This window comes from Crotalus tigris, unplaced genomic scaffold (assembly GCF_016545835.1).
Source record: "Crotalus tigris isolate CLP2741 ecotype Arizona unplaced genomic scaffold, ASM1654583v1 scf7180000017550.10884619, whole genome shotgun sequence".
NCBI lineage: Eukaryota > Metazoa > Chordata > Lepidosauria > Squamata > Viperidae > Crotalus > Crotalus tigris.
The window spans coordinates 6,333,251-6,354,924 of record NW_024096468.1 but is presented as its reverse complement, the minus strand read 5'-3'; the positions used below and the strand labels follow the sequence as shown (position 1 = coordinate 6,354,924).

The following is a 21,674-nucleotide window of genomic DNA, read 5'->3' as shown; positions in this document are numbered from 1 at the left end:
TGCTGTAGCTTGACAGGGCGGAATCCAAGAAAAAGCTTTTCTCTTTTCATTGTGATCTTGGTATACCTGGGAGAATTACTTTTTTTAATGTTGTTTTTTTAAAATGTACAATTAAAAGAATGAAAAAAATCAAGCATATAAATGCAAATAAATCAAAAACACAGTATAAACAAAGGATTGTTGTAGGGAAAATAGAAGGCTATATGCCACCTTGAGTTGCTTAAAAATAAAACTGAGATTAAAAGGGGAGGGTGGGAAGGAAGGGAGGAAGGGGGGCAAGGAAGGAAGGAAAGAAAGAAAGAAGAAACTTGTAACTTCGAACAGTCATCGAATAAACTTTGTAAGTCGAGGACTTCCAGTACTTGGAAACTAGACATGCCTAAATTAAGGAATGTCACTGGTCTCGTAATCTAGTAATCATTTGATTGTTTTGCCCTTCCCAGGTTCACAGTGACTTCACCGCAGCGGCCACCAGAGGCGCAATGGCAGTCATTGATGGCAACGTGATGGCCATCAATCCGAGCGAGGAAACCAAGATGCAGATGTTTATCTGGAACAACATCTTCTTCAGCTTGGGTTTTGACGTCCGGGACCACTATAAGGACTTTGGAGGAGATGTGGCTGCTTACGTGGCCCCAACCAATGACCTCAATGGGGTCCGGACATACAACGCTGTGGACATTGAAGGACTATACACCCTGGGCACAGTGGTGGTGGACTACCGGGGGTACCGGGTGACAGCTCAGTCCATCATTCCAGGCATTCTGGAACGGGAGCAGGAACAGAGCGTCATCTACGGCTCCATAGACTTTGGCAAGACAGTTGTCTCCCACCCCAAGTATCTGGAGCTGCTGGAGAAAACCAGCCGCCCGTTGAAGATCCAGAAGCACCTGGTCCTCAACGACAAGAGCGAGGAAGTGGAGTTATGTTCATCTGTGGAATGCAAAGGGATCATTGGCAACGACGGGCGCCATTACATCCTTGACTTGCTCCGCACCTTTCCCCCCGACCTGAATTTTCTACCGATGGAGGGGGAAGAAATGCCCGAAGAATGTCAGAAGATGGGCTTCCCCAAGCAGCATCGACACAAGCTTTGTTGTCTCCGGCAAGAACTGGTTGACGCCTTTGTGGAACATAGGTGAATCCCCTTGGTATTTCTTTCTCTTTCGCTCCCTGGTTTTGCTCCCATCTTACTGCAGGTGACCGCAGTCGAGCCCCAAATGTCCATTTAGTCTGAGCAAGACTAAGTGAATGAGTGGGTTTTGCCCCGTTTTACCACCTTCCTTGCCACAATTGTTAAGTGAATCACTACGGTTAAGTTAGTACAAGTAGTCCTCGACTTACAACAGTTCATTTAGTGAGTGTTCAAAGTTACAAGGTCATTGAAAAAAGCGACTCATGACCATTTTTCATATTTAAGCTGTTGCAGCATTCCCATGGTCACGTGATCAAAATTCAGCTGCTTGACAACTGACTCGTACTTATGGCGGTTGCGGTGTCCCGGGGTGATGTGTTCAGCTTTTGTGACTCGTCTGACAAGCAAAGTCAACGAGGAAGCCAAATTCACTTGACAGCTGGGTTACTAACTTAACAACTGCAGTGATTCCCTTAACCGCTGCAAAACTCACTTACCAAATGTCTCACTTAGCAACAGAAATTTTGGGCTCAGTGGAGGTTGTAAGTTGATGACTACCTGTACCATGCTTGTTAAGTGAACCTGGCTTCCCCATTGACTTTGCCTGTCAGAAGGTCGCAAGAGGGGGGGGGGTCACATGACTCCGGGACATTGCAACCGTCATAAATACATTCCAGTTGCCAAGCGTCCTAATTTTGATCACGTGACTGCGGGAATGCTGCAATCGTTGCATGGGTGAAAGACAATTATAAGTCAGTTTTTTTCAAATGGTCGTTAAATGAATGGTTGTAACTTGAGGACTGCCTGTACTGTTTGCTTGGATAGATAACACTATTTATTTATTATTAATTAAACCTGCATGCCGCCCAGCTCGTCAGAGGCAACTCCAGGCGGATTATAGACATTCAGTTAATTTGCACTATGAAACATTAAAACAGACATGTCAAACACAAGGCCCGGGGGCCGGATGCTGCCCGCGACTTGGTTTCATGTGGCCTGCAAAGCCATCCTGGAAACAGTGAGGGAACGGCCCCCGCTGCCTTGGTCCTGGCCCAGGCCAGCCGGGAGCCAATGTACAATTGTGTGGTGGCCATCTATGCTGAAACGCATTCAGTCTTAGCTCCACAAGGCCATCTGGAAATAGCAAGGGACCGGCCCCTGCCGCGTCGGCCCCGCCCCCTGGGTGCATGCTAGGGAGGTGTCACCCTTTGTGAGGAATGAAGAAATGCACCATCGCCTGGAAGTGGCCAGCAAATGGCCCTCGCCTACTTCACATATCCGGCTTGATGGGCTCCGGGGGAGGGGTTTCGGCAGGCTCTTCCAGTGGACCATGCCTTGGCGCTTGCCCTGGTCCCGCCCCCTTCTGCCAGAGACCCTCAGATCTGTCCCACTCCTGCCCAGGCCCCCACAGGGACCCTTGACACGAATGGTGTAGAGCTGGCCACGCCCACCCTGGCCACACCTACCCGCCCCTCCCCGAGGACAACCGCAATGCTGATGTGGCCCTCAATGAAATTGAGTTTGACACCCCTGCATTAAAGCAAATAAGGATCATAGGTTCAAAATTCAATTAAATTGAAACTAAGCAGGAAGGAGAGGGAGGGAGAAAAGGCCGTACAGGAAGGTGTTGAGGTGTTTTCTATCAGCCACCGCCCGAGTGCCACAGCCCCATTGGGGCCTCAGGCTAGTTGGCACAAGGCTTTCTTCACAACTTTTCAGAAGCCTTCAATTTTATTTTAAGAAAAAAATCAGTTTAATATCTTGGTAGTTTCCTTTCCACCCCTCAGGGTTCCCCACAAAACTTCAAGACATCAGCCAACTTCAGCACCAGTGCAGTTTTGTGAGGTGAAGGTATTGAACACAGACCAAAGAATTCCAGTTTCAGATCCCCATTCAGCAAGGAGACTCAGCTTAATTAATAATCAGATTAAGACCTAGCAGTTGCATTCGCACGGCATCCTATGTCTGGCTTATCTTAACCCCAGTTCTTTGGTGACCTAGCAGGTTGTGTGAATTCAGTCATTTTTGTTAGCTGAGGGGTGCATCTATTGCACAAACCTTGAGAATGGGTTATTTCAGATATTAAACACATTGTCAGAAAATAACCAGAATTTCTGTTGGACCTACCTCTCAAAAATGTTGTAGAAATCAAATTAAGAAAGACCTCCCTTGAGTTCTCAGAGGGAAGAGGCAATAAAAATATAATAGCTAAATAATAAATAATAATTTACTCCATACTTGCCATGTTGGACCTCCAAGACATTTTTTTCAACATTAACGGAGTAGAAGAAGGTTTAGGAATCCTTTGAGTTTTCTATTGCCTTTGTTACTCTTTGATGGAGTTTACCTAATGTCCCAAACCTTGAATCTAGGCTAGCAAACATGCTGCGCCCAAAATAAACTAAATGATAGCTTAAAGCAATGTGTAGCTGGTGCAACATGTTCAATCTCCCAATCTCATTTTAACCTAGTTTATTGTTATGAACCCAGTTACAGGTAGTGCTTGACTTACAACCACAAATGAGAACAGGATTTTCCGTTGCTAAGCAAGGCAGTTGCTAAGAGAGTCACAGCTGATTTTTATGACCTTCTTTGCAACAGTTATTAAGCTAATCTCTGCAGCTGTTAAATATAATCAGGCAGTCCTTAAGCAATCCAGCTTCCACTATTGTCTTTGCTTGTCAGTAATTGGCTGGGAAGGTTGCAAATGATGATCAGGTGATCCCAAAATGCTGCAACTATTGTAAAGATATGCTGGTTGCCATGGGCCTGAATTTTGGTCATGGGGATGCTGCAGTGGTCATAAGTGTGAAGTCACAAGTCACTTTTTTCAGTTTTGTTGTAATTTTGAACAGTCGCTAAATGAGTGGTGGTAACTTGAGGACTACCTGTATTCTCCTTGATTAGGAGTTGCAGGTTATAGTTGAGGTTTTGTTTAGGATACATTTGGACCTTTCTTAATTGTGCAATAGTTAGGCTAACTGTTTACAGATCTTAAGGGGGCATTTCTATTTCGAAAATGTTCGTTGCCTAAATACCAGCTGAAGCTTCCTGGAAGCTCACAAAGCAATTAAATTTTAAAGTCATTAACTCAAAAGATAATGAAAAAGAAACCTAAGAGGGAAAACCCCATCAGAAATACATTATTTTATAGGTTTTGCCTATGTGTATTGTTAAATTTATAATTACATAGCAAAGGGAGGAAATATAAAATTGATAATTAAAAATGTTTTTATATAAGTTATATGATTTCCTGACACCTTTTCCCAAAGGCAGTGTACAAAATATATTGCCAACATTTGAGTTCAATCAGCGTTTCTTAAAAATGGACACCTTTCATATATAACGCTTTTCAAAAAATAAAGGCTGCAGATATTCATTTGTTAGCAAAATTTCCTCTGCAAAGCTCTAAGCTTAATCTTCTCAAATTGAGCCTGGTTGTCTACTCTAGCAAGGTTTATTTAAATGACTTTTCCCGTAAATTAAAGACATTCTGGCACTGCAACTGAATATAAATTGGCTGTTGTTTATTTAATAAAGTAGCCATGTTTAGATAAATCAATATACAGAACAGTGATTTTGTATTTTTGAAGCAATATTTTTAAAACTATCCCTTAAAAGTCTGGGAAACTAAAATAATTTTAAACCTGCCCTTAAAATGTAACTGTGAACATTTGAGCACAATACTTTTTGCAAAATTCAAGAACAAGACGGGGCATGTTCAACTGTCTCTCGTGCACCCGAAAGTATCAGGAAAGCTGAAATCTTTGAGGTCCATCTGCATGCCTGGTTTCAATATTAGGTGACAGATTAATTTTCTAAATTCAATTGGCACAAGTGGATTAAAAAAAACTAGTAAGCAAGCAAGCAATCCTCTAGATCGGATGTGATTTCTCGGCTGCATCATATTGTGCTGTGTCTTTTCACAGGGGCATCCTTAGCGCTGGGTCAGAAAAATCCAGCTGCAACCATGTGACCAAAGCCACGCCTCCTTTGGACACACTTAAAAAGGGGTGTGGCTTCATTCTTATGGCTGCAGCAGCCATTTTGTGGGTGGGGTTTTTTTGAGTGGGAGACCCCTGCTGTTTAAATCCATTTGTGAAATTGGCAATTAAAAGGCTCCAATTTCAGAAATGTGTCTCCATTCATTCCTGTCTTCTTCACAACGGCTTTTTTCAGTCGCTCCAGTAAAATATTAAAAGAGTAAAATCTTACTATTGCAGCTGAGAAGTGGCCCAAGGGGGTAACAAACCCATGCTCCAGTGAGCATAGGCAAAGCCACACCAAACAATGGAGCAAAGGGGTTACAAACAGGTTGGAAGACAAAGAATATCTTGTTTTAAGCAGAGGAGGGAATCTGGGTCTAAAAGGTGGAAGAATCGGCAAAGTTATGCTGTTTCTACACTTCTGTTTGTGTTACTGTGTGGAAGCAAAATCCCTACTAACTGGCCCAGAATTCAGACATAGGGAAAAGGAGATTTTACTTCAAACTTACTGCCATTTTTAAAAATGCAAGGGTTCCTAGAGTTAATTAGTAATGTACAGGTAGTCCTCGATTTAACAATCATTTAATGATCAAAGTTAAAATGGCACTGACTTGTGAACATTTTTCACACATAGGACTGTTGCAGCATCCCCATAGTCACATGATCAGAATTTGAACACTTGGCTGTTGGCTCATATTTATGACGATTGCAGTGGCCCGGGGTCATGTGATCACCTTCTGCAACCTTCTGACAAGCAAAGTCAAGGGGAAAAATCTGCAGCTTGATTTTGAGCTGGCTTCTCCATTCCCCCACCCCAAAAAAGTGTGTGTCTGTGTGTGTCTGTGTGTTTTTTATGGGGGATGGAAGGATCCTGTCATGCTTATTCCCATCCTTAAAATCTTGCAGAGTTACAAAACCATATAATCCAAATCCTTGTAGCTCCATCCTTTCCTGGGATGTCCTTATAGGCTCCTAATGTTCTCCAAAGGGTCAGGATTCTTCATGCCTCAGTATGGCCTGCTCCTTCCGCCATCTTTACAGATCAAGTCAGCTCTTCTTCTTTTCTTTTTTCCCCATCTACAACAGGTATCTTATGTTCATGAAGTTGGCCGCTCTGCAATTAATGCAGCAAAAGGCTAACAAGCCAAGTAGCCCCTCGGTGGGAAATGGCAGCAGTCCTACCACTTTTCCAGAGAATGGTGTGGAAGACAAGGAAACCTCTGTACTAGAAGACAACAAGATGGAGGATAATACTCCTGGTCTAGAGCAGGTGAAAGAGCTCACAGAGACCATCGCATCAGATGATGGAGCAGGTATCGACTCTTGTGGTGGGAATCCATTCTGGCATCCTCCATTTCCACATACTAGGTGGTTTTACTGATGCTTAGATTTACACCCTGTTTTTCATACAGGAGCTCAAGGTGGCATATATAGCAGTCCATTCTCCCATGGTAGGTTGAGTTGAAAGAGAACGACTGGCCCAAAGTTGCTCTATGAGATTCCATGGCTGAGGGAGGGACTAGAACTGGGTTCTTCTCACTCCCAGTGAGATACCTTCCCCACTACAACACAACGGCTGCATGTGGCAAGCTGAAAACAGAGAGGCATGTAGTTCAGTATGACTAAGAGATTGGCCTAAAGAGGGGGTGGCAACTATGGCAACTTTATGACCTGTGAACTTCAACTCCCAGAAGTCCTGAGCCAGCCATGCTAGGAATTGAAGTCCACAGGTCGTAAAGCTTCCATAGTTGCCCATTCCTGGCCTAAAGTCACCCAGGGAGCTTCCATGACTGAAGGCAGGACACAAATGTGAGTCTCTATTCCTAGTCCAGGTCATTCACCACAGCCTCTTGGAATGAGAACGAGGAATAAGTGCAAATTCATCAGGTGCTTTGATGCCTGAGGGGAGAATTATATCCTGGGCCTTTCAATTCCTAATTCAGTTGGAACACGTGGGCCCTGGGACTGAGAGAATTTGTGTTTCCCATGTCTACAGTATTACTTTTTTTTTTGCAGCAGGTCCGTAAAAAGCAACAATTTTCTCAAATTGGATCACGCCATAAATTTTGGGAACTATCTGCTTGCGGATGCACTTTGATTTTCAGTTTAATGTCTGTAAATGTTTCTTGGACCTTCTTTCACAAAAACTATCTTTTCCTTTTTTTTTTTTCTCATACAGTGGACCCCAAAAGCAGAGAAGTGATTCAGAATGCCTGCAAAGCTGTAGGTTCCATCAGTAACACATCCTTCGATATACGGTTTAACCCAGATATCTTCTCTCCAGGTGAGGATCGTGTTTCAGGTGGATTGCAATCTTTGTTGCCCATCACCTGTTCTGTTGCCACTTTCTTTGTTTTAAGCATATAGCCCCCTGTTTTGGATACGTGTAGCCCTTGGCTTTATAATGAGTCACTTAACCAGGGTTTGAAGTTACAATTGAGCTGAAAAATGGGATTTACAATTCAGAGTTGACATTTTGATGACCCCCCTCTGCAGTCACATGACTTTGGCAACACCGCCACTTTTACCGCCGTTTTGCTGTGTCCTACAGTCACATGACTGCATTTTATACAGTGGTTTTGCCAAAAACCAGCACTTCTAGTTTTTGGCATATCCATGTCCATTTGCTTAATGACCATTGCATTCCCTTAAGGACCTCCACGTTCACTTAATGACCACTGCAAAAAAGGGTTATGTTGCAACATGAAGGGCAGGCTGAGCCTGAGGGGTGAACTCAAGTGAGAAATTAGACTAGAGTCATTAAGTTCCCACAGTCCAAAACCCCTCTTGAATTCTCATCTGTTGCCAATTTAAGATAGACCCATGGCAAGATAAGCAGCAGATAAATTTAACAACTAAATAAATAATAAATAAATTTAGCGCTGACCATTGATTGACTAGATTCTTGTGAACAGTCATGATCAATAAATCACCTTAACTGGAACTTAATGTGTGGTCCAGATTCTTCATACCTGACACATGACCTTAATGGGCAGGTTCTATTGCAGTCATATGTTGAGGACCAGTTGTACCTAAAGCCACTTTGCTACCAGTTGTAAAAAGAAACTCTGGGAAAACAGTCTAACTTTCTCAGAAAGTGTATGATTTCACTTGAAAGATTCCCAGATTTAAAGGTACCATGGAAATCCATGCAGCCATTTCAGCCATAGAATTCATTTCCCCCCCCACACACACTCAGTGCAGCAACACCAATTAAAACTTCCCATCAACAGCGTTCTAGCTTCCCCTTGAGTACAACCAATGAATGTGCATCTTACTGTTGAACTACTGATATTACAGGTAGTTCTTGACTTAACAACTGCAAATGAGCCCAAAATTTCCGTTGCTAAGCGAGACATTTTTAAAGTGAGTTTTGCCCCATTTTACAGTCTTTCTTGTCACAGTTGTTAAGTGAATCACTGCAGCTGTTAAACTGGTAACACGGTTATTAATCTGGCTTCCCCATTGACTTTGCTTGTCAGAAAGTTGCAAAAGGTGATCATATGACCCTGGAACACCGCAACTGTCATAAATATGAGTCAGTTGCCAAGCGTCCGAATTTTGGTCACATGGCCATAGGATTGCTGCAACGTTCATAAGTGTGAAAAACGGTCATAAGTCACTTTTTTTCAGTGCCATGGTAACTTTGAGCGGTCACTAAAGGAATTGTTGTAAGTTGAGGACTTCCTGTATTAAGAAACTTTTTCTAATGTTCAGTTGGAGCCCACTTTCCTGTGTAACTTAAATCTGTTAATTCATTTCTGTATTTCCCAACAGATCCTGATCTTTGGCCATTTGCTGTCAGTCTCAGCAGCCGAGCCTTGAACTGTGGGTGGGATTTTGTGCAGTTTGCAGATGGCGGGTTGCTTCAGTCTAATCTGAAAGAGAGAGGGGAAAAAAACCACAATCTGTTTATCTCCCAGGTGTCCGCTTTCCAGAGTCCAGCAAAGAGCAAATCCAGGATCAAAAGAGATTATTGAAGGATGCAGCTGCTTTTCTAGTATCGTATCAGATTCCAGGCTTGGTGAGTGAATATTCAAAAAGTTAAAGAACAGGCTTGGGAAAGCAACATGGTAAGAAGGTGGGGAGAATAAAAACACAAAGTCCCATCTGGAATTTGCAAATGATATGTCTGATATGCATAACAATGCATGTTTCTACCAAGATTTGATATTCCCAATGTCTTCAAGAAGAAACAAAATGAATTCCGTCACACAATTTTGCTAAAATCTATGGTTACAAATAAATGTTTCAATGCAATATGCTCCAATCTCATCACAAAAGCAAGATACCAATAGCAGTGGCACTTAGACTTGTATACCGCTTCACAGCGGTTTACAGCCCTCTTTAAGAGGCTTACAGAGTCAGCATTATTGCCCCCAACAATCTGGGTCCTCATTTTACCGACCTGAGAAGGATGGAGGGCTGAGTCAATCTTCAGCCCGTCAGGAATGAACTCCTGGCTGTGGGCAGAGTTAGCCTGCAATACTGCCTTCTAACCACTGCGCCATCACGGCTCTTACATTTAATGTATTTAATCACTGTATATAATGAGCCATCTAACATACAGTTCAGGACAGCTAGCTCGGTTTTAGAAAAAGAACAAATAACTACAAATAAAACATAAGTAAGGTAGTCCTCGACTTAATGACCAGTCGTTTAGCAATCATTCACAGTTACAGTGGATCCTCCCAAAAGTACTTAAGACTCTGTTCTGATGCCAAGCCAATCCTCACGCCCCACATTCACATGACTATATTTTGGGCTCTCAGCAACACACACTACCACTACCACCACTATTATCCTGGTTGCATATCTGCTGTCGTTGAGACCACTCAAGCACACAAAGCACACAGGCAGTCCTCCTTAACGATGGTCAGTGGGACTGGCAATTCTATTGCTCAGTGATACAGTTGTAAAGTGTGATGTCATGTGATGTACCAGCTCGTGGTGACAGTTCTGGCATTTCCAGTTGCTGTTGTTAAGCATGCCATTGGCAATCTCCTGCTGGCTTTCCCTGCAGATGGAAGCCACATGACTCTGGGATTCTACCTGATTGTGAGCCAGTTGCCGAGTACCCAGCTTGCAATCACACAACCGAGGGGACACTGCAATGGCCACAACCTGGTCCTAAATCTCACTTATTTGGCACTTCGTAACAGTCACTGAACAACTGGTCTTTAAGTAAGGACTACCTTTATGTTGCAGGGGGTTTTTTTTAGTTAGAAACTTCATTAAAATTCCACAATGAGTTAAAGGGAACCAAACGTGTAATACGTTTTTTTTAAGTAATTAAAAAACTTAACGTCATTGAAGTAATTAGATTTCATTTAAGTAATTAGCGAAGCAAATTGCATTTTGTTACAAAATCTTCCATTTTGTAAAATCCAGCATTGTGTGGACCATTGTGTCAGGTGGTCTTATATAATAAAGAACGGGGTATGAGCAGTATTGAGGTAATTGTTTTGCATCTCGTTAAATATCCTGAAAAAAAACAGTATGATAGACTAAACCAGACACCCTCGTCCTATGAACTTTCCAGATGTGTGAACTCCAACTCCCAGAATTCTCAGGAATGGCCACCATGATGGCTGGAGAATTCTGGGAGCTGAAGCTGGAAAGCATCCAAGATGGGTAAAGGATGGACAAACCATGGCTATGTAATAAGAGAAGCCAACACCAGTGATTTTGCATCAGGTCTGAAATGTCAGGTTTTACACCAAGGAGGAAGAAAGATTGTCATCTTCTTCTCTGCATTTTCTTTCCTTCCACTTCAAAATTACAATCCTACTTTATTATTTCCTGATGATTGTCTGGGTCGAAGATTGTGTGTTCAGAAGCTTAATTTGAGTATTCTGTGGTTGCTAAGCTGCTTATTTGGGGGATGTTTTAATCCCCCTCCTCTTTTGTGGATGATCTGTTATAAAAAGATGAGTTTGGTCTGTCCTCTGAGTCAAGAATTGGCAACCTGTGACTGTCATCCTCATTTCAGAAGGCCTTTGCAGTGGGTTAGAACCTGCATCAGGAGCCTTGTGGTTGGGAAAGGGGAAAGAAAAGATTATCATTGAACTGTGGAGTTGGAGGAGACCACCAGGTCCTCTAGTCCAGAGGTCTCCAGCCTTGGTAACTTTAAAAAATCAACAACTCCCTTCAGCATAGGTGGTTGAGGAATTCTGGGAGTTGAAGTCTACAAGTCTTAAAGTTGCCAAGTTGCTCTTGTCCACCCCAACAATGGGGAGAATGGAATGGAATGGAATGGAATGGAATGGAATGGAATGGAATAGAATAGAATAGAATAGAATAGAATAGAATAGAATAGAATAGAATAGAATAGAATAGAATAGAATAGAATTCTTTATTGGCCAAGTATGATTGGACACACAAGGAATTTGTCTCTGGTGTACAAGCTCTCAGTGTACATACAAGTAACAAGTAATAAATCATGATCACAATCATAAAATACAATCATCATAAATCATGTTACAATTAACCCATCATAAGAAACTAATCATAATCATAAATCGTAAGAAATTGATTAACCCATCCTTGATAAGTGAGTGTCCAGTTTTTCCTTAAGAATCTCCAGAGATGGAAAAAGGAGACAGGAAGAGGTTGGCCTCACCCACTACTGCCTTGCTGTTCTCCAACAGAGACGCTTTGCCCCCTTCAATTTTACTTTCTCTTGAAGGTCAAAGACTGCCTCGACCACACCATGTTGCCAATGGATGGCACCACCTTAGCAGAAGCCATGCATCAACGGGGTATCAACATGCGCTATCTGGGGAAAGTGGTCACCTTCATTATGGAGACTCGTGCCCAGAATCAGCTTGATCACATTTATGTAAGCTTTCTATTTTTCCTACTTGTCATCAAATTAATTAAACAAATGTGTATGGTCATCCAACTTATATACAGATGAATCCAGGGCAGCTTACAATGTTAAAAATCCACAACATAAGAACTCATAAAGCCCCTTCCCCCCCCCCCCCGGGACAACAGGCACACAATCATATCGACCATTTGATTGGCTCTATCACCATTTGTGGTCCCTAGGTAAAACCTATGCTTTTGAGGTCTTGCAGAAAGGCAAAAGAAGGTGGGGGTCATTCATACCTTAGGGCTGTTTTTCCTAGTCCCACCAGATGTACATTCCTAATTGATGGACCCACAACATACCCTGCCTTCCTGTCCTAGTGAGCCAGGTGGATGAAATAGGGAAGAAACAGTTCTTCAAATAGACTGGACCCAAGCCATGTAGGGCTTTAAAGGTGATAACCAATACTTTGAATTGTACCTGGAAGCTAATTGTCAGCGAATTCAGCTCCCGCAGAAGAGATAATACATGCACAAATCTAGGCTTGTGCAAAATTATTCAGGCTACTGCATTCTGAACCATCTGAAGCTTCCAGCTACTCTTTAAGGGCAGACCCATATAGAACACCTTACAGTAGTCTAAATAGGAAGTTACCAGGGCATGGGTGACTATGAGAAAGACACATTGCTCCAGGAATCGGTGTAACTGGCACACAACCTGTGTTGTGCAAAGACCCTCCTAGCCATGACTGCTGCGTTTTTAACTAACTATTGCTGCTGTCTTGGGGGTAATTTGCCCCAGCTGTGTTTCTTCTTCCCCATAAAAATAAAGGTTATCCTGGTTAGAGATTGGTGGGTTGATACAGTAATTCAGGAACCATAGAGAACATTTCTTTATCTTGTTGTGACTCCCTACTATTTGCAACTGCAGAGCTGAAGACTGGCATTTTGATCTAAAAAGCAAGGAGGAGGTTGAAAAGTTCTAGAAGGAATCTGCAGATCCTGCGAGATCCAGAGAAAGACTTGGAGACCAGTTAGGCTGTGGGTTGCTACCTCCAATGTAGCCAGATAGATTAGTTTGTTAGCTTATTACATGGGATTACCAGATGAAGCCTTCATATTCAGCAGCAGTTGAAGGACAGTCATATTGCCTGACTAATTTGCATGCTAAGGTTGATGGGAATTGTAGTCAGACCACATCTAGATTGGGATGTGAGTTCTCATCGAGTTAAATCTAGGTTTTCAACAAGTCTCCATTTAGAAGTACACACCAAGCAGCTCGTTTCAATATACAGATTGTAACCATATGCTGGTTATAGAATGAATGTATTTTTTGAGATTTCCCTAAAATATTGAATCATCAATTAACCAAAAGGCTGGGTTTGCATAATATGCTAACCCAGAAAAACAAATCAAGGTTAAAACTAATTATGCAGATACCTCTACGGTGTTTTTAATTGCTCTGGGAAAGTGTGCGGTGTGAACACAACCCATAGTGTAACTGAGTCTCCAATCAGTGATGCTATGAAAATAGCAAAGTTGACCTGGATTGGGGCTGAAAAGCACCATTAAGAAAGCCAGTTTGGTGTGGAGGTTAAAGCACCAGGCTAGAAACCAGGAGACTGTGAGTTCTAGTCCCGACTTTGTCACAAAAGCCAGCTGGTGACTATGGACCAGTCACTCTCTCTCTCAGCCCAACTCACCTCACAAGGTTGTTGTTGTGGGGAAAATAGAAGAAGAAAGGAGTGTTAGTGTTTTTGTCACCTTGAATTATTTATAAAAATAATAAAAGTGGGGGGAGGGGGACTCTAAAAAAAATTAAAATTGGGTCTTTTGAAACTTTCAATTGCAGAACATCTAATTTAGAAAAGCCAGCCATCTAAAATGGGAGTAGTTTCTGACTCCTGCAGTCTGGGGCTTGTAATATTTCTACAATGCTTGAACTTTGAGCCAACCTAAGCAGTGCCTAGGAATTCTGGGAGATGTAGTTCTAATAGACCAGAGAGCGCCAGATCCGGAATCCTGAGTTATTTCTGTCTTTGAGAGAAAGAATGCCAAGCAAGCTCACATGTGGATTTGAGAATGTTGTTTTAATAGCCCAGTCCTACCCTTTTATAACTGCTTTTGTTCTCTGGTTTACAGAAAATAGGAATCATGGAACTGATCACTCGGTCAGCCAAGCACATCTTCAAGATCTACCTGCAGGTATGAATCGGGTTATCTGGCTCTGAATGTCATCACTTGCTGCCCTTTCTTTAGTGTGGTTATCTCTCTCCCCCTCTGCCACACCACCCTGCCCTCCCCAGTCTCCTTCCTCAAGCTAAGAGAAGCCAGTTCCTCATTAGGCCCTTGGGACTGTTGCCTAGCAACTGGAAATGCAATCTCATTAGGACCTGAATAGGTACAGACCTATGGGTGTGTGTGTGAGAGAGAGTCCCTCTTGATAGCTGCAGCAACATTTGCATGCATGCATGCCTCTTTGCAAACATTTCTCATCCAGGTTCCCGTCTTCCCTGGCATTTTTCTCTTGACAAGCAAAGGAAAGGAGGGGGGGAATAGATGAAAGTTGCAGATTCAGCAACATGTTTTTGGCACAGCTGAAAAAAGGTCTGTCCTTGAGTAAAGGTGTATTTAGCTAGCCTTCTTGTTTAGCCAGATACCTGCAACCTTGTTTGGATTACTTTCTAGAATAAGGACCTGTGCTAAAATGGTTTTTTGTTTTTGTTTTTTTGCATGCTAATTAGACTCCCAACGCCTGCCCGCAGTTATGTGTGGATGGAACGCTTTCTAAGCCAGTGTCTGATGTACAAGCCAGGTTCCCTAGTTGTTGAGCATTGCTTACAGTATAATACCTCTCCGTGGGTTTGGGTTTTTTTTTTTTCCCCTACTAGCTCTTTGAATAGTGCAGAAGAGAAGCAGTTCAGTTTGGTTTAGTGCAGGGGTAGGCAACCTTGGCTCTTTTATGACTCGTGGACTTCAACTCCCAGAATTCCTGAGCCGGCATGGCTCAGCATGGAAACCTCTCCCTTTCTCCTCAGCATGGCTGGCTCAGGAATTCTGGGAGTTGAAGTCCACCGAGTCATAAAAGAACCAAGGTTGCCTACCCCTAGTTTAGTGGTTAAGGCACCAGACTAGAAAGCAGGAGACTATGAGTTCAAGTCCCGCTTTAGTCATGAAAGTCAGCTAAAGCCCTGAAAGTCAGTGGGTTGTTGTGGGGAAAAAAGGAGGAGGAAGGAGTGTTGGGGTCTGTGTGCTGCTCTCAGTTATTTGTAAAAAAAATAATAAAGGCTGGATGTAACTAAATAATCCCCCCCCCTTGACTTACTACCTCAGCTAAGGGTGGAATTTTGGTTGCTAAGCAATGAAGCCATTGAATGAATCCTAGACCAGGGGTAGGCAACCTTGGCTCTTTTATGACTCGTGGACTTCAACTCCCAGAATTCCTGAGCCAGCCATGCTGGCCTACCCCTGTCCTAGACCAACCCGGGCTCTTTCCCCTGCAGGGAGTGGAACTTTCAGGGTTATCAGCTGCCATCAGTCACTTCCTCAATTGCTTCCTGAGCGCCTTCCCTAACCCCGTGGGTCACCTGCCTGCCGACGAGCTGGTCTCCCGGAAGAAAAACAAGAGAAGGAAAAACCGGAATTTGGGCACTGCCGACAACACCGCCTGGGCTACGATGAGTCCCCAGGAGCTGTGGAAGAATATTTGCTCAGAAGCCAAGAATTACTTTGACTTTGGTCTGGAAATGTGAGTGAAAAATTAAGATGGCAATCGCAGTCCAATTTGATTTTAGAGATCAAGCCAGCATTGTGCGTTTTGAGATCTCAATACCTTGCGGTATTTTATACATGTTTTAATTACAGGTAATTCTCAACTGACAACCACAATTGAACCCAAAATTTCTGGGGCTAAGCAAGACAGTTGTTAAGTGAATTTTGCCTCGTTTTATGACCTGTCTTGCCACAGTTGTTAAGTGAATCACTGCAGTTGTTAAGTTAGTAACACAGTTGTTAAGTGAATCTGGCTTCCCCATTGACTTTGCTTGTCAGAAGATCACAAAAGATGATCACATGATCCCAGGACACTGCAGCCGTGATAAATAACCCTCAGAATTTTGATCAGGTGACCATGAGGATGCTGCAACTGTCATAAGTGTGAAAAACAGTTGTAAGTCATTTTTACAGTGCTGTTGTAACTTTGAATGGTCACTAAATAAACTTATTAAGTTGAGGACTACCAGTACCATATTTTTCCTTCTGGAATTTGAGACTCTTTCTATATGCAGTGGCTGTCACATCCAAGCTGTGAGCAGATCCAGAGTCCACCAAGATGTTTCTGTCATGTCCCTTGGAACTACAAAACCTTCCTTGATTCTAGAGCAGTTTTTCTCAACCTTGGCTGTTTGAAGATGAATGGACTTCAACTCCCAGAATTCATTGCTGGCTGGGGATTTCTGAGAGTTGATGTCCACCCATCTTCAAGTAGCCAAGGTTGAAAAACACTGCTCTAGGAGACTGGGTCTAGTACAGTGGTTCTTAACCTGTGGGTCGGGACCCCATTTGGGGTCGAACGACCATTTCACGGGGGTTGCCAAACAACGCAATCCGCCATTTTTTTCCCCTTTTCCTTTTTGAAAGCCAATAGAATAGACTCTCTTGAATAGAGTCTAATTCTACTGGCTTTCAAAAGCCAATAGGAATTGTCCAGGCTGTCTCTGCCCTGCTGAGTCCGCCAAAAGTCCCATTTTGCAAACGGTGCTGCACCAGTTGAGTAGTCCTCGACTTACGACCGGTTGAGTAGTCCTCGACTTACGACCGGTTGGGGGGTTGCGGCATTAAAAAGGTTGAGAACCACTGGTCTAGTAGGTTGTAAGTCTTAAGAATCCCAAGCTATCATGGAAGCCATCAGAGATGTAACTTTTCAGGATCTGCAGGATGATGCTTGTCTATCAAGAGCCATAGGAAATGACAGAATTATTCCTCTTGTTTTTCTCTCCACTGTTACAAGATCATCGAGCATATTAAGGGTTTAATAATCTTTTAAATGGAAAGTTGCATCCCTGTTACATCATTTGCCACCCATTTTTGGCAGTGTCGTCTCAAAGGAAGAACAGTTGAAAGAGGATTGGGCAGCCTCAACGTAAGGACACCCCCTTAATTTAGGATTAACATCTTTCTGGAGACTTTTGAGAGAAGTGAGAAGCTGCCAAAGATAAGGCAGGCAGCAATCCTTGAGAAAGGTGTTTTTTTTTTTTGGCAGGGACAACTAACTCTGAAATTCCCACCACCCTCTTAGGAAACTGGCAGAGCTTGAGTTGTTAGCAAAGTCATCCCATTTAATTGTAAGCTGGCCAGAGTTGCCTTGCAGAGTGTAGATGAGAAGCACATAAATGTAATAAAATAAATGTTCCCACTGACACAGCTTCCCTACCACCAACGTTTGCTGAAATTACTATGCCGAAATCCTTTTCTTTTTTTAAACTTGGCCAAAGTTCTATTCCAGCTGTGTCACTTTTATGTGCTGATTTTTCATTCTGCGAGGATCAGGAGCTTTGCAGCATTAGCCCCCGGGCTAACCTAGGTCATTTTTTTTTCATCGTTGTCGTAATTTTAAATAATCGCTAAGTGAATAAAGGCAAGGACTACTTGTACTGGGAAATTGGGGAAAAATAACATCCTAGAAAAAGCCAAACCGCTTCCATACTGTTGCTGGGAAACTGCATGGATTTCAAAGGAGCACCTTTACCTAAATTGAGGAGTTCATCGAACGATCCGATCTGCTTAATGATCTGCTTCCTCCTCCTGACTTTTGTTTCCTTTTGCAGTGAAAGTGTTGACCAAGCAGTAGAAGTATACAACCTGCAGAAGATTACCCTGTTACGGGAGATTTCTCTCAAAACTGGAATACAGGTGGGATCAGCATACATAAATCATTGCTCTGTTCTCCACACTTCACTTCTTCAACATCATTCAGAGGGACCCAGTAAGGGGCTAACGTTCCACGCATAGGCTCGTCTTTTCAGCCTGCACCACCTTCTCAGTATGCAATTCTCCACCCAGCATAGTTACTGCTGTAGAGTTTGGAAATCCACAGGCTGAAGAAAGCTTCTTTAGATCATCTCCTTGGCATCCGTCTGCCTGGTTTGGGTGGAGACAGTAATGAGATGAGTTATTTGGGACTCTTGAGTAGTGCACCGCATAAATCAGAAACATCGTAAAATGTAACAAGCGTAAAAAGAAATTGCCATATTTTGGGCAAATCCTGTTCAGAGGCCATCTTTTGGGCCTTCTAGAATAAGAGCAGCTTCAAGTCCAGCCCCATCTACCAGGCGTGAAAGCTTTCACTGAAAAACCCTCATGTGCAGGTGGGATTCTCAAAAGATCTTTTAGATCAGCAAATTGAACAGCTTTAAGATGCGTGGGCTTCAGCTCCAGAATTCCCCAGCCAGCATGGGATTAATTGAAGGGAATTAAAGTGATTTTAATTCAGAGGGCTGCCATTGTTTGTGCCTGTCAGGCCCAAGGAACCAAGAAGGAGAGGAGGAATTACTACAGAATGGTTTCTTTGTTGTTGCTTACCTATAGACAGGAATCTTGCCAGACTAAAGCACTTCTCTGCGTAACTATTATATATACCTGTGAACTGCTAGAGCAGCAAGTCCCCAACCTTTCTGGCTTGGCGCACCAGCAGGGTGGGGACGGGGGAAAGTGGATGGTTCTGTGTGAGTGACAGGTGTGCACGTAAGGATGTACGACTCCATTTGCACAAATGGAGCTTCACGCACGAGTGTCTGCCACTTGTAAAAATGGAGCTGCGCGCCTGAGCGTGAGCGCCTGCCATTTGTGCAGGTGGGAGGTGCAGGCAGATGTGTGCTTGCCTGCTGCTTGTGCAGTTTGGTTCCAAACAGGCCACGGTCTGCTAGTGGGCCACGGCCAAAGTGTTGGGGACCCCTGTGCTAAAACAGGGATCCCCAACCTGTGGGCCGCAGCCCACTACCAGGCCATGTAAGTGGCTGGATGGTGTGCACATGCACAGCCTCACTCTCGGGAGCATTGCCACAAGCGTCATGGGCATTTGTGGCCCCACTCATGTAAGCGTCATCGGGTGCGTTTGTGGCCCACGAACAAACAGCGTCACTCACGACCCCACTTGCGTGAACAACAGTTATACATGTGTGTTCACACACACACACACACACACACAAAACCATCCCTTCTTTTCCCCCTTTCCCCTGCTCCGGGCCTCCAACCCTGAAAGATGGGGGAACTCTGTGCTGGAGGGTGTCTGCCTTCACCCTCTTTCTGCATACCAAAGATTCCAAGCTATGTTGTCTCATCGTTCCCTGGGAATGTGCCTCGCCCTCCTGCCAATCTGGACTATATTCCACCACAGGGTCCAGGCCCTAGGTAATTGAAGGTGATCTCCTAGAGCAGAGTTCTCCAACCTTTCCGGGCTCATGGAGAGAGAGCTTCCAAATTACTGCGTGTACCCTCGCATGCATGCACGCAAACAGGCCTATGCCCACTGGTGCAGTACTAGCAGCTGCATTTGCACATGCGCCCTGCACTGTTGCCATGAGCATGCGTGAACAGCCGCACACCCCACAGCAGCTAGCACCCGTTTGTGCATGTGCAAACGGCACCCACACACACCCCACACTAGCACCCAAACGGATGCGCAAACGGCTGTGGGCACTAGCATAAGTGGAGGGGAGTGCGCGCCCACATGTGTGCACCCTGGCCAGCCATTTCTGTGGCCCGCTGGCCAAGAACCCACAGCCCAGTACCTGTCCTAGAGGATCTTTTCCCTATGCCTTCCTGTGGACATCAGGAAAGCATAGAAAACTCTGGCTCTTTTGTATTTCAGATCCTGCTGAAAGAATATAACTTTGATAACCGTCACAAGCCAACGTTCACTGAGGAGGACATCCTCAACATCTTCCCCGTTGTGAAGCACGTCAACCCCAAAGCTTCAGATGCCTTCCACTTCTTCCAGAGTGGGCAGGCAAAGGTTCAGCAAGGTGTGAACCCCCGATGAAATACCTTTCAAGCTTCATACGGGAAAGGAACAGTCGGGGTGGGAGAGAGTTGTTGATTAAATCTGGTTCCCTTTGAAATGAGTAAGGTCCCATTTTTCCATACGTTCAATTCTAGGGATATAGACGCTCATAAGAAATACATTCATTTAATAAAGAGAAGCACATTAAATTATTGTTTCCTCTTCAAACGTATGTAAACAATCACTGGAATACAATTACAGGTAGTACTTGACTTAACAGTCACAACTGGGATTGTATTTCAGAGTTTTCATTGCTAAGCAAGGTGATTGTTAGTCGTATTATGACATGTAAGTCACTTTTTTCAGTGCCATTCTAACTTCAAACGGTCATTAAAAGAATAGTTGTGAGTCAAGGGCTACCTGTATAGTCCTAGAACAGTGATGGCGAACCTTTTAGAGACTGAGTGCCCAAAGTGCAACCCAAAACCCACTTATGCATCATAGGGTGCCGGGTGGGTGTGGCCTGTTGGCTGGGTGTTGCCAATTGGCTGGGTGTGGCCCATTGGGTGGGCGTGGCTGCAGTGGTAATGGCACATGAGGTTAGTGTGTTAAGAGAACAGGATCTTATTTTTCCATCTCTCTCCTAGGTTTCTTGAAAGAGGGTTGTGAATTGATCAGCGAAGCCTTAAACCTGTTCAACAACGTGTACGGTGCGATGCATGTGGAGATCTGTGCCTGCCTTCGGCTGTTGGCACGCCTAAACTACATCATGGGAGATTATTCAGAGGTACAGAGAAATAGGAATCCGAGTCTGCTCAAAGTATCTGCTTATTCTACATAATCATAACAGCCTTAGCAAATCAGGACAGAAATACATCTGGTTTTGCATGTCTGGGAAAGGTTCCCTTTTCTCAATCCTAATGATGTATGGCTTTCCTGCTTAGCATTAGTTGGAAGACATTGCCACAACTTGTAGCATCTGTGGTTCATGTTTCCTTCTGTTCTGCCTAACATACAATTTAAATTAACTCATGTGATAAAATGACAGGCTGCAGGAGAGACTATTTGTAGCTCAGTGCTAACTCACTGATAATGAGTTTGGTAATGAGTTTGGTAATGAAACGTCCACAGGAAAATAACCAGACTCAAGAGAACACCTTAAAAGGATATTGTGGAGCTGGAAAAGTTGCAGAACAGAGCAGATAAAATGTCCAAGAAACCAAGGCAGTATTACTTACAAAAAAAAAATTGCTATTGTTGGAAGTAAAGTATCCTGGGGAGAAAGTGTATATTAAACACATGGCCATTTTGTTCCCATGCCCAAATCAGCCTTATGGGACCAAGAGAGGGTATTGTCAATATTCTTAGGTGGGAAGCAGGCCCTGAATTGTCAAGCATTATGCAGAGGAGATCCTTGAAGCATCTAGGCCAGGGGTGTCCAACTTTAGCAACTTTGTAAGATTTGTGGTCTTCGACTCCCAGAATTCCCCAGTCAGCATGCACGGGTGGGGAATTCTGGAAGTTAAAGTCCATAGGTCTTAAAGTTTCCAAGGCTGGACACCTCTGATCTAGGTGCTATAAGCATGTAGGTCAGGTCCACGGCCCAGTACCGGGCCACGGCCTATTCAGAATTAGGCTGTGTGAGTGGCTGGCTGCAAAGGTTGGGGACCTCTGATGTAGGTCATTTTAGCTGATGACGAGAACTATCCTTTATCCTCAGAAACCTACCGGCAACCAGTAC

At 43.7% G+C, this 21,674-nt stretch overlaps 1 protein-coding gene across 2 annotated transcripts in view; it reads left to right on the top strand.

Annotated features, from left to right (window-relative positions):
* Positions 1 to 21,674, top strand: part of CLUH (clustered mitochondria homolog) — a 91,851-nt gene that overhangs the window by 57,460 nt on the left and 12,717 nt on the right. For both annotated transcript variants that reach the window (XM_039341785.1, XM_039341795.1), the window contains exons 10-19: positions 444 to 1,138; positions 6,208 to 6,434; positions 7,301 to 7,405; positions 9,045 to 9,145; positions 11,810 to 11,962; positions 14,077 to 14,139; positions 15,438 to 15,682; positions 17,760 to 17,844; positions 19,802 to 19,955; positions 20,581 to 20,720. In XM_039341785.1, coding sequence (XP_039197719.1) covers positions 444 to 1,138; positions 6,208 to 6,434; positions 7,301 to 7,405; positions 9,045 to 9,145; positions 11,810 to 11,962; positions 14,077 to 14,139; positions 15,438 to 15,682; positions 17,760 to 17,844; positions 19,802 to 19,955; positions 20,581 to 20,720 — 1,968 coding nt within the window. The remainder of the gene's footprint in view (positions 1 to 443; positions 1,139 to 6,207; positions 6,435 to 7,300; positions 7,406 to 9,044; positions 9,146 to 11,809; positions 11,963 to 14,076; positions 14,140 to 15,437; positions 15,683 to 17,759; positions 17,845 to 19,801; positions 19,956 to 20,580; positions 20,721 to 21,674) is intronic.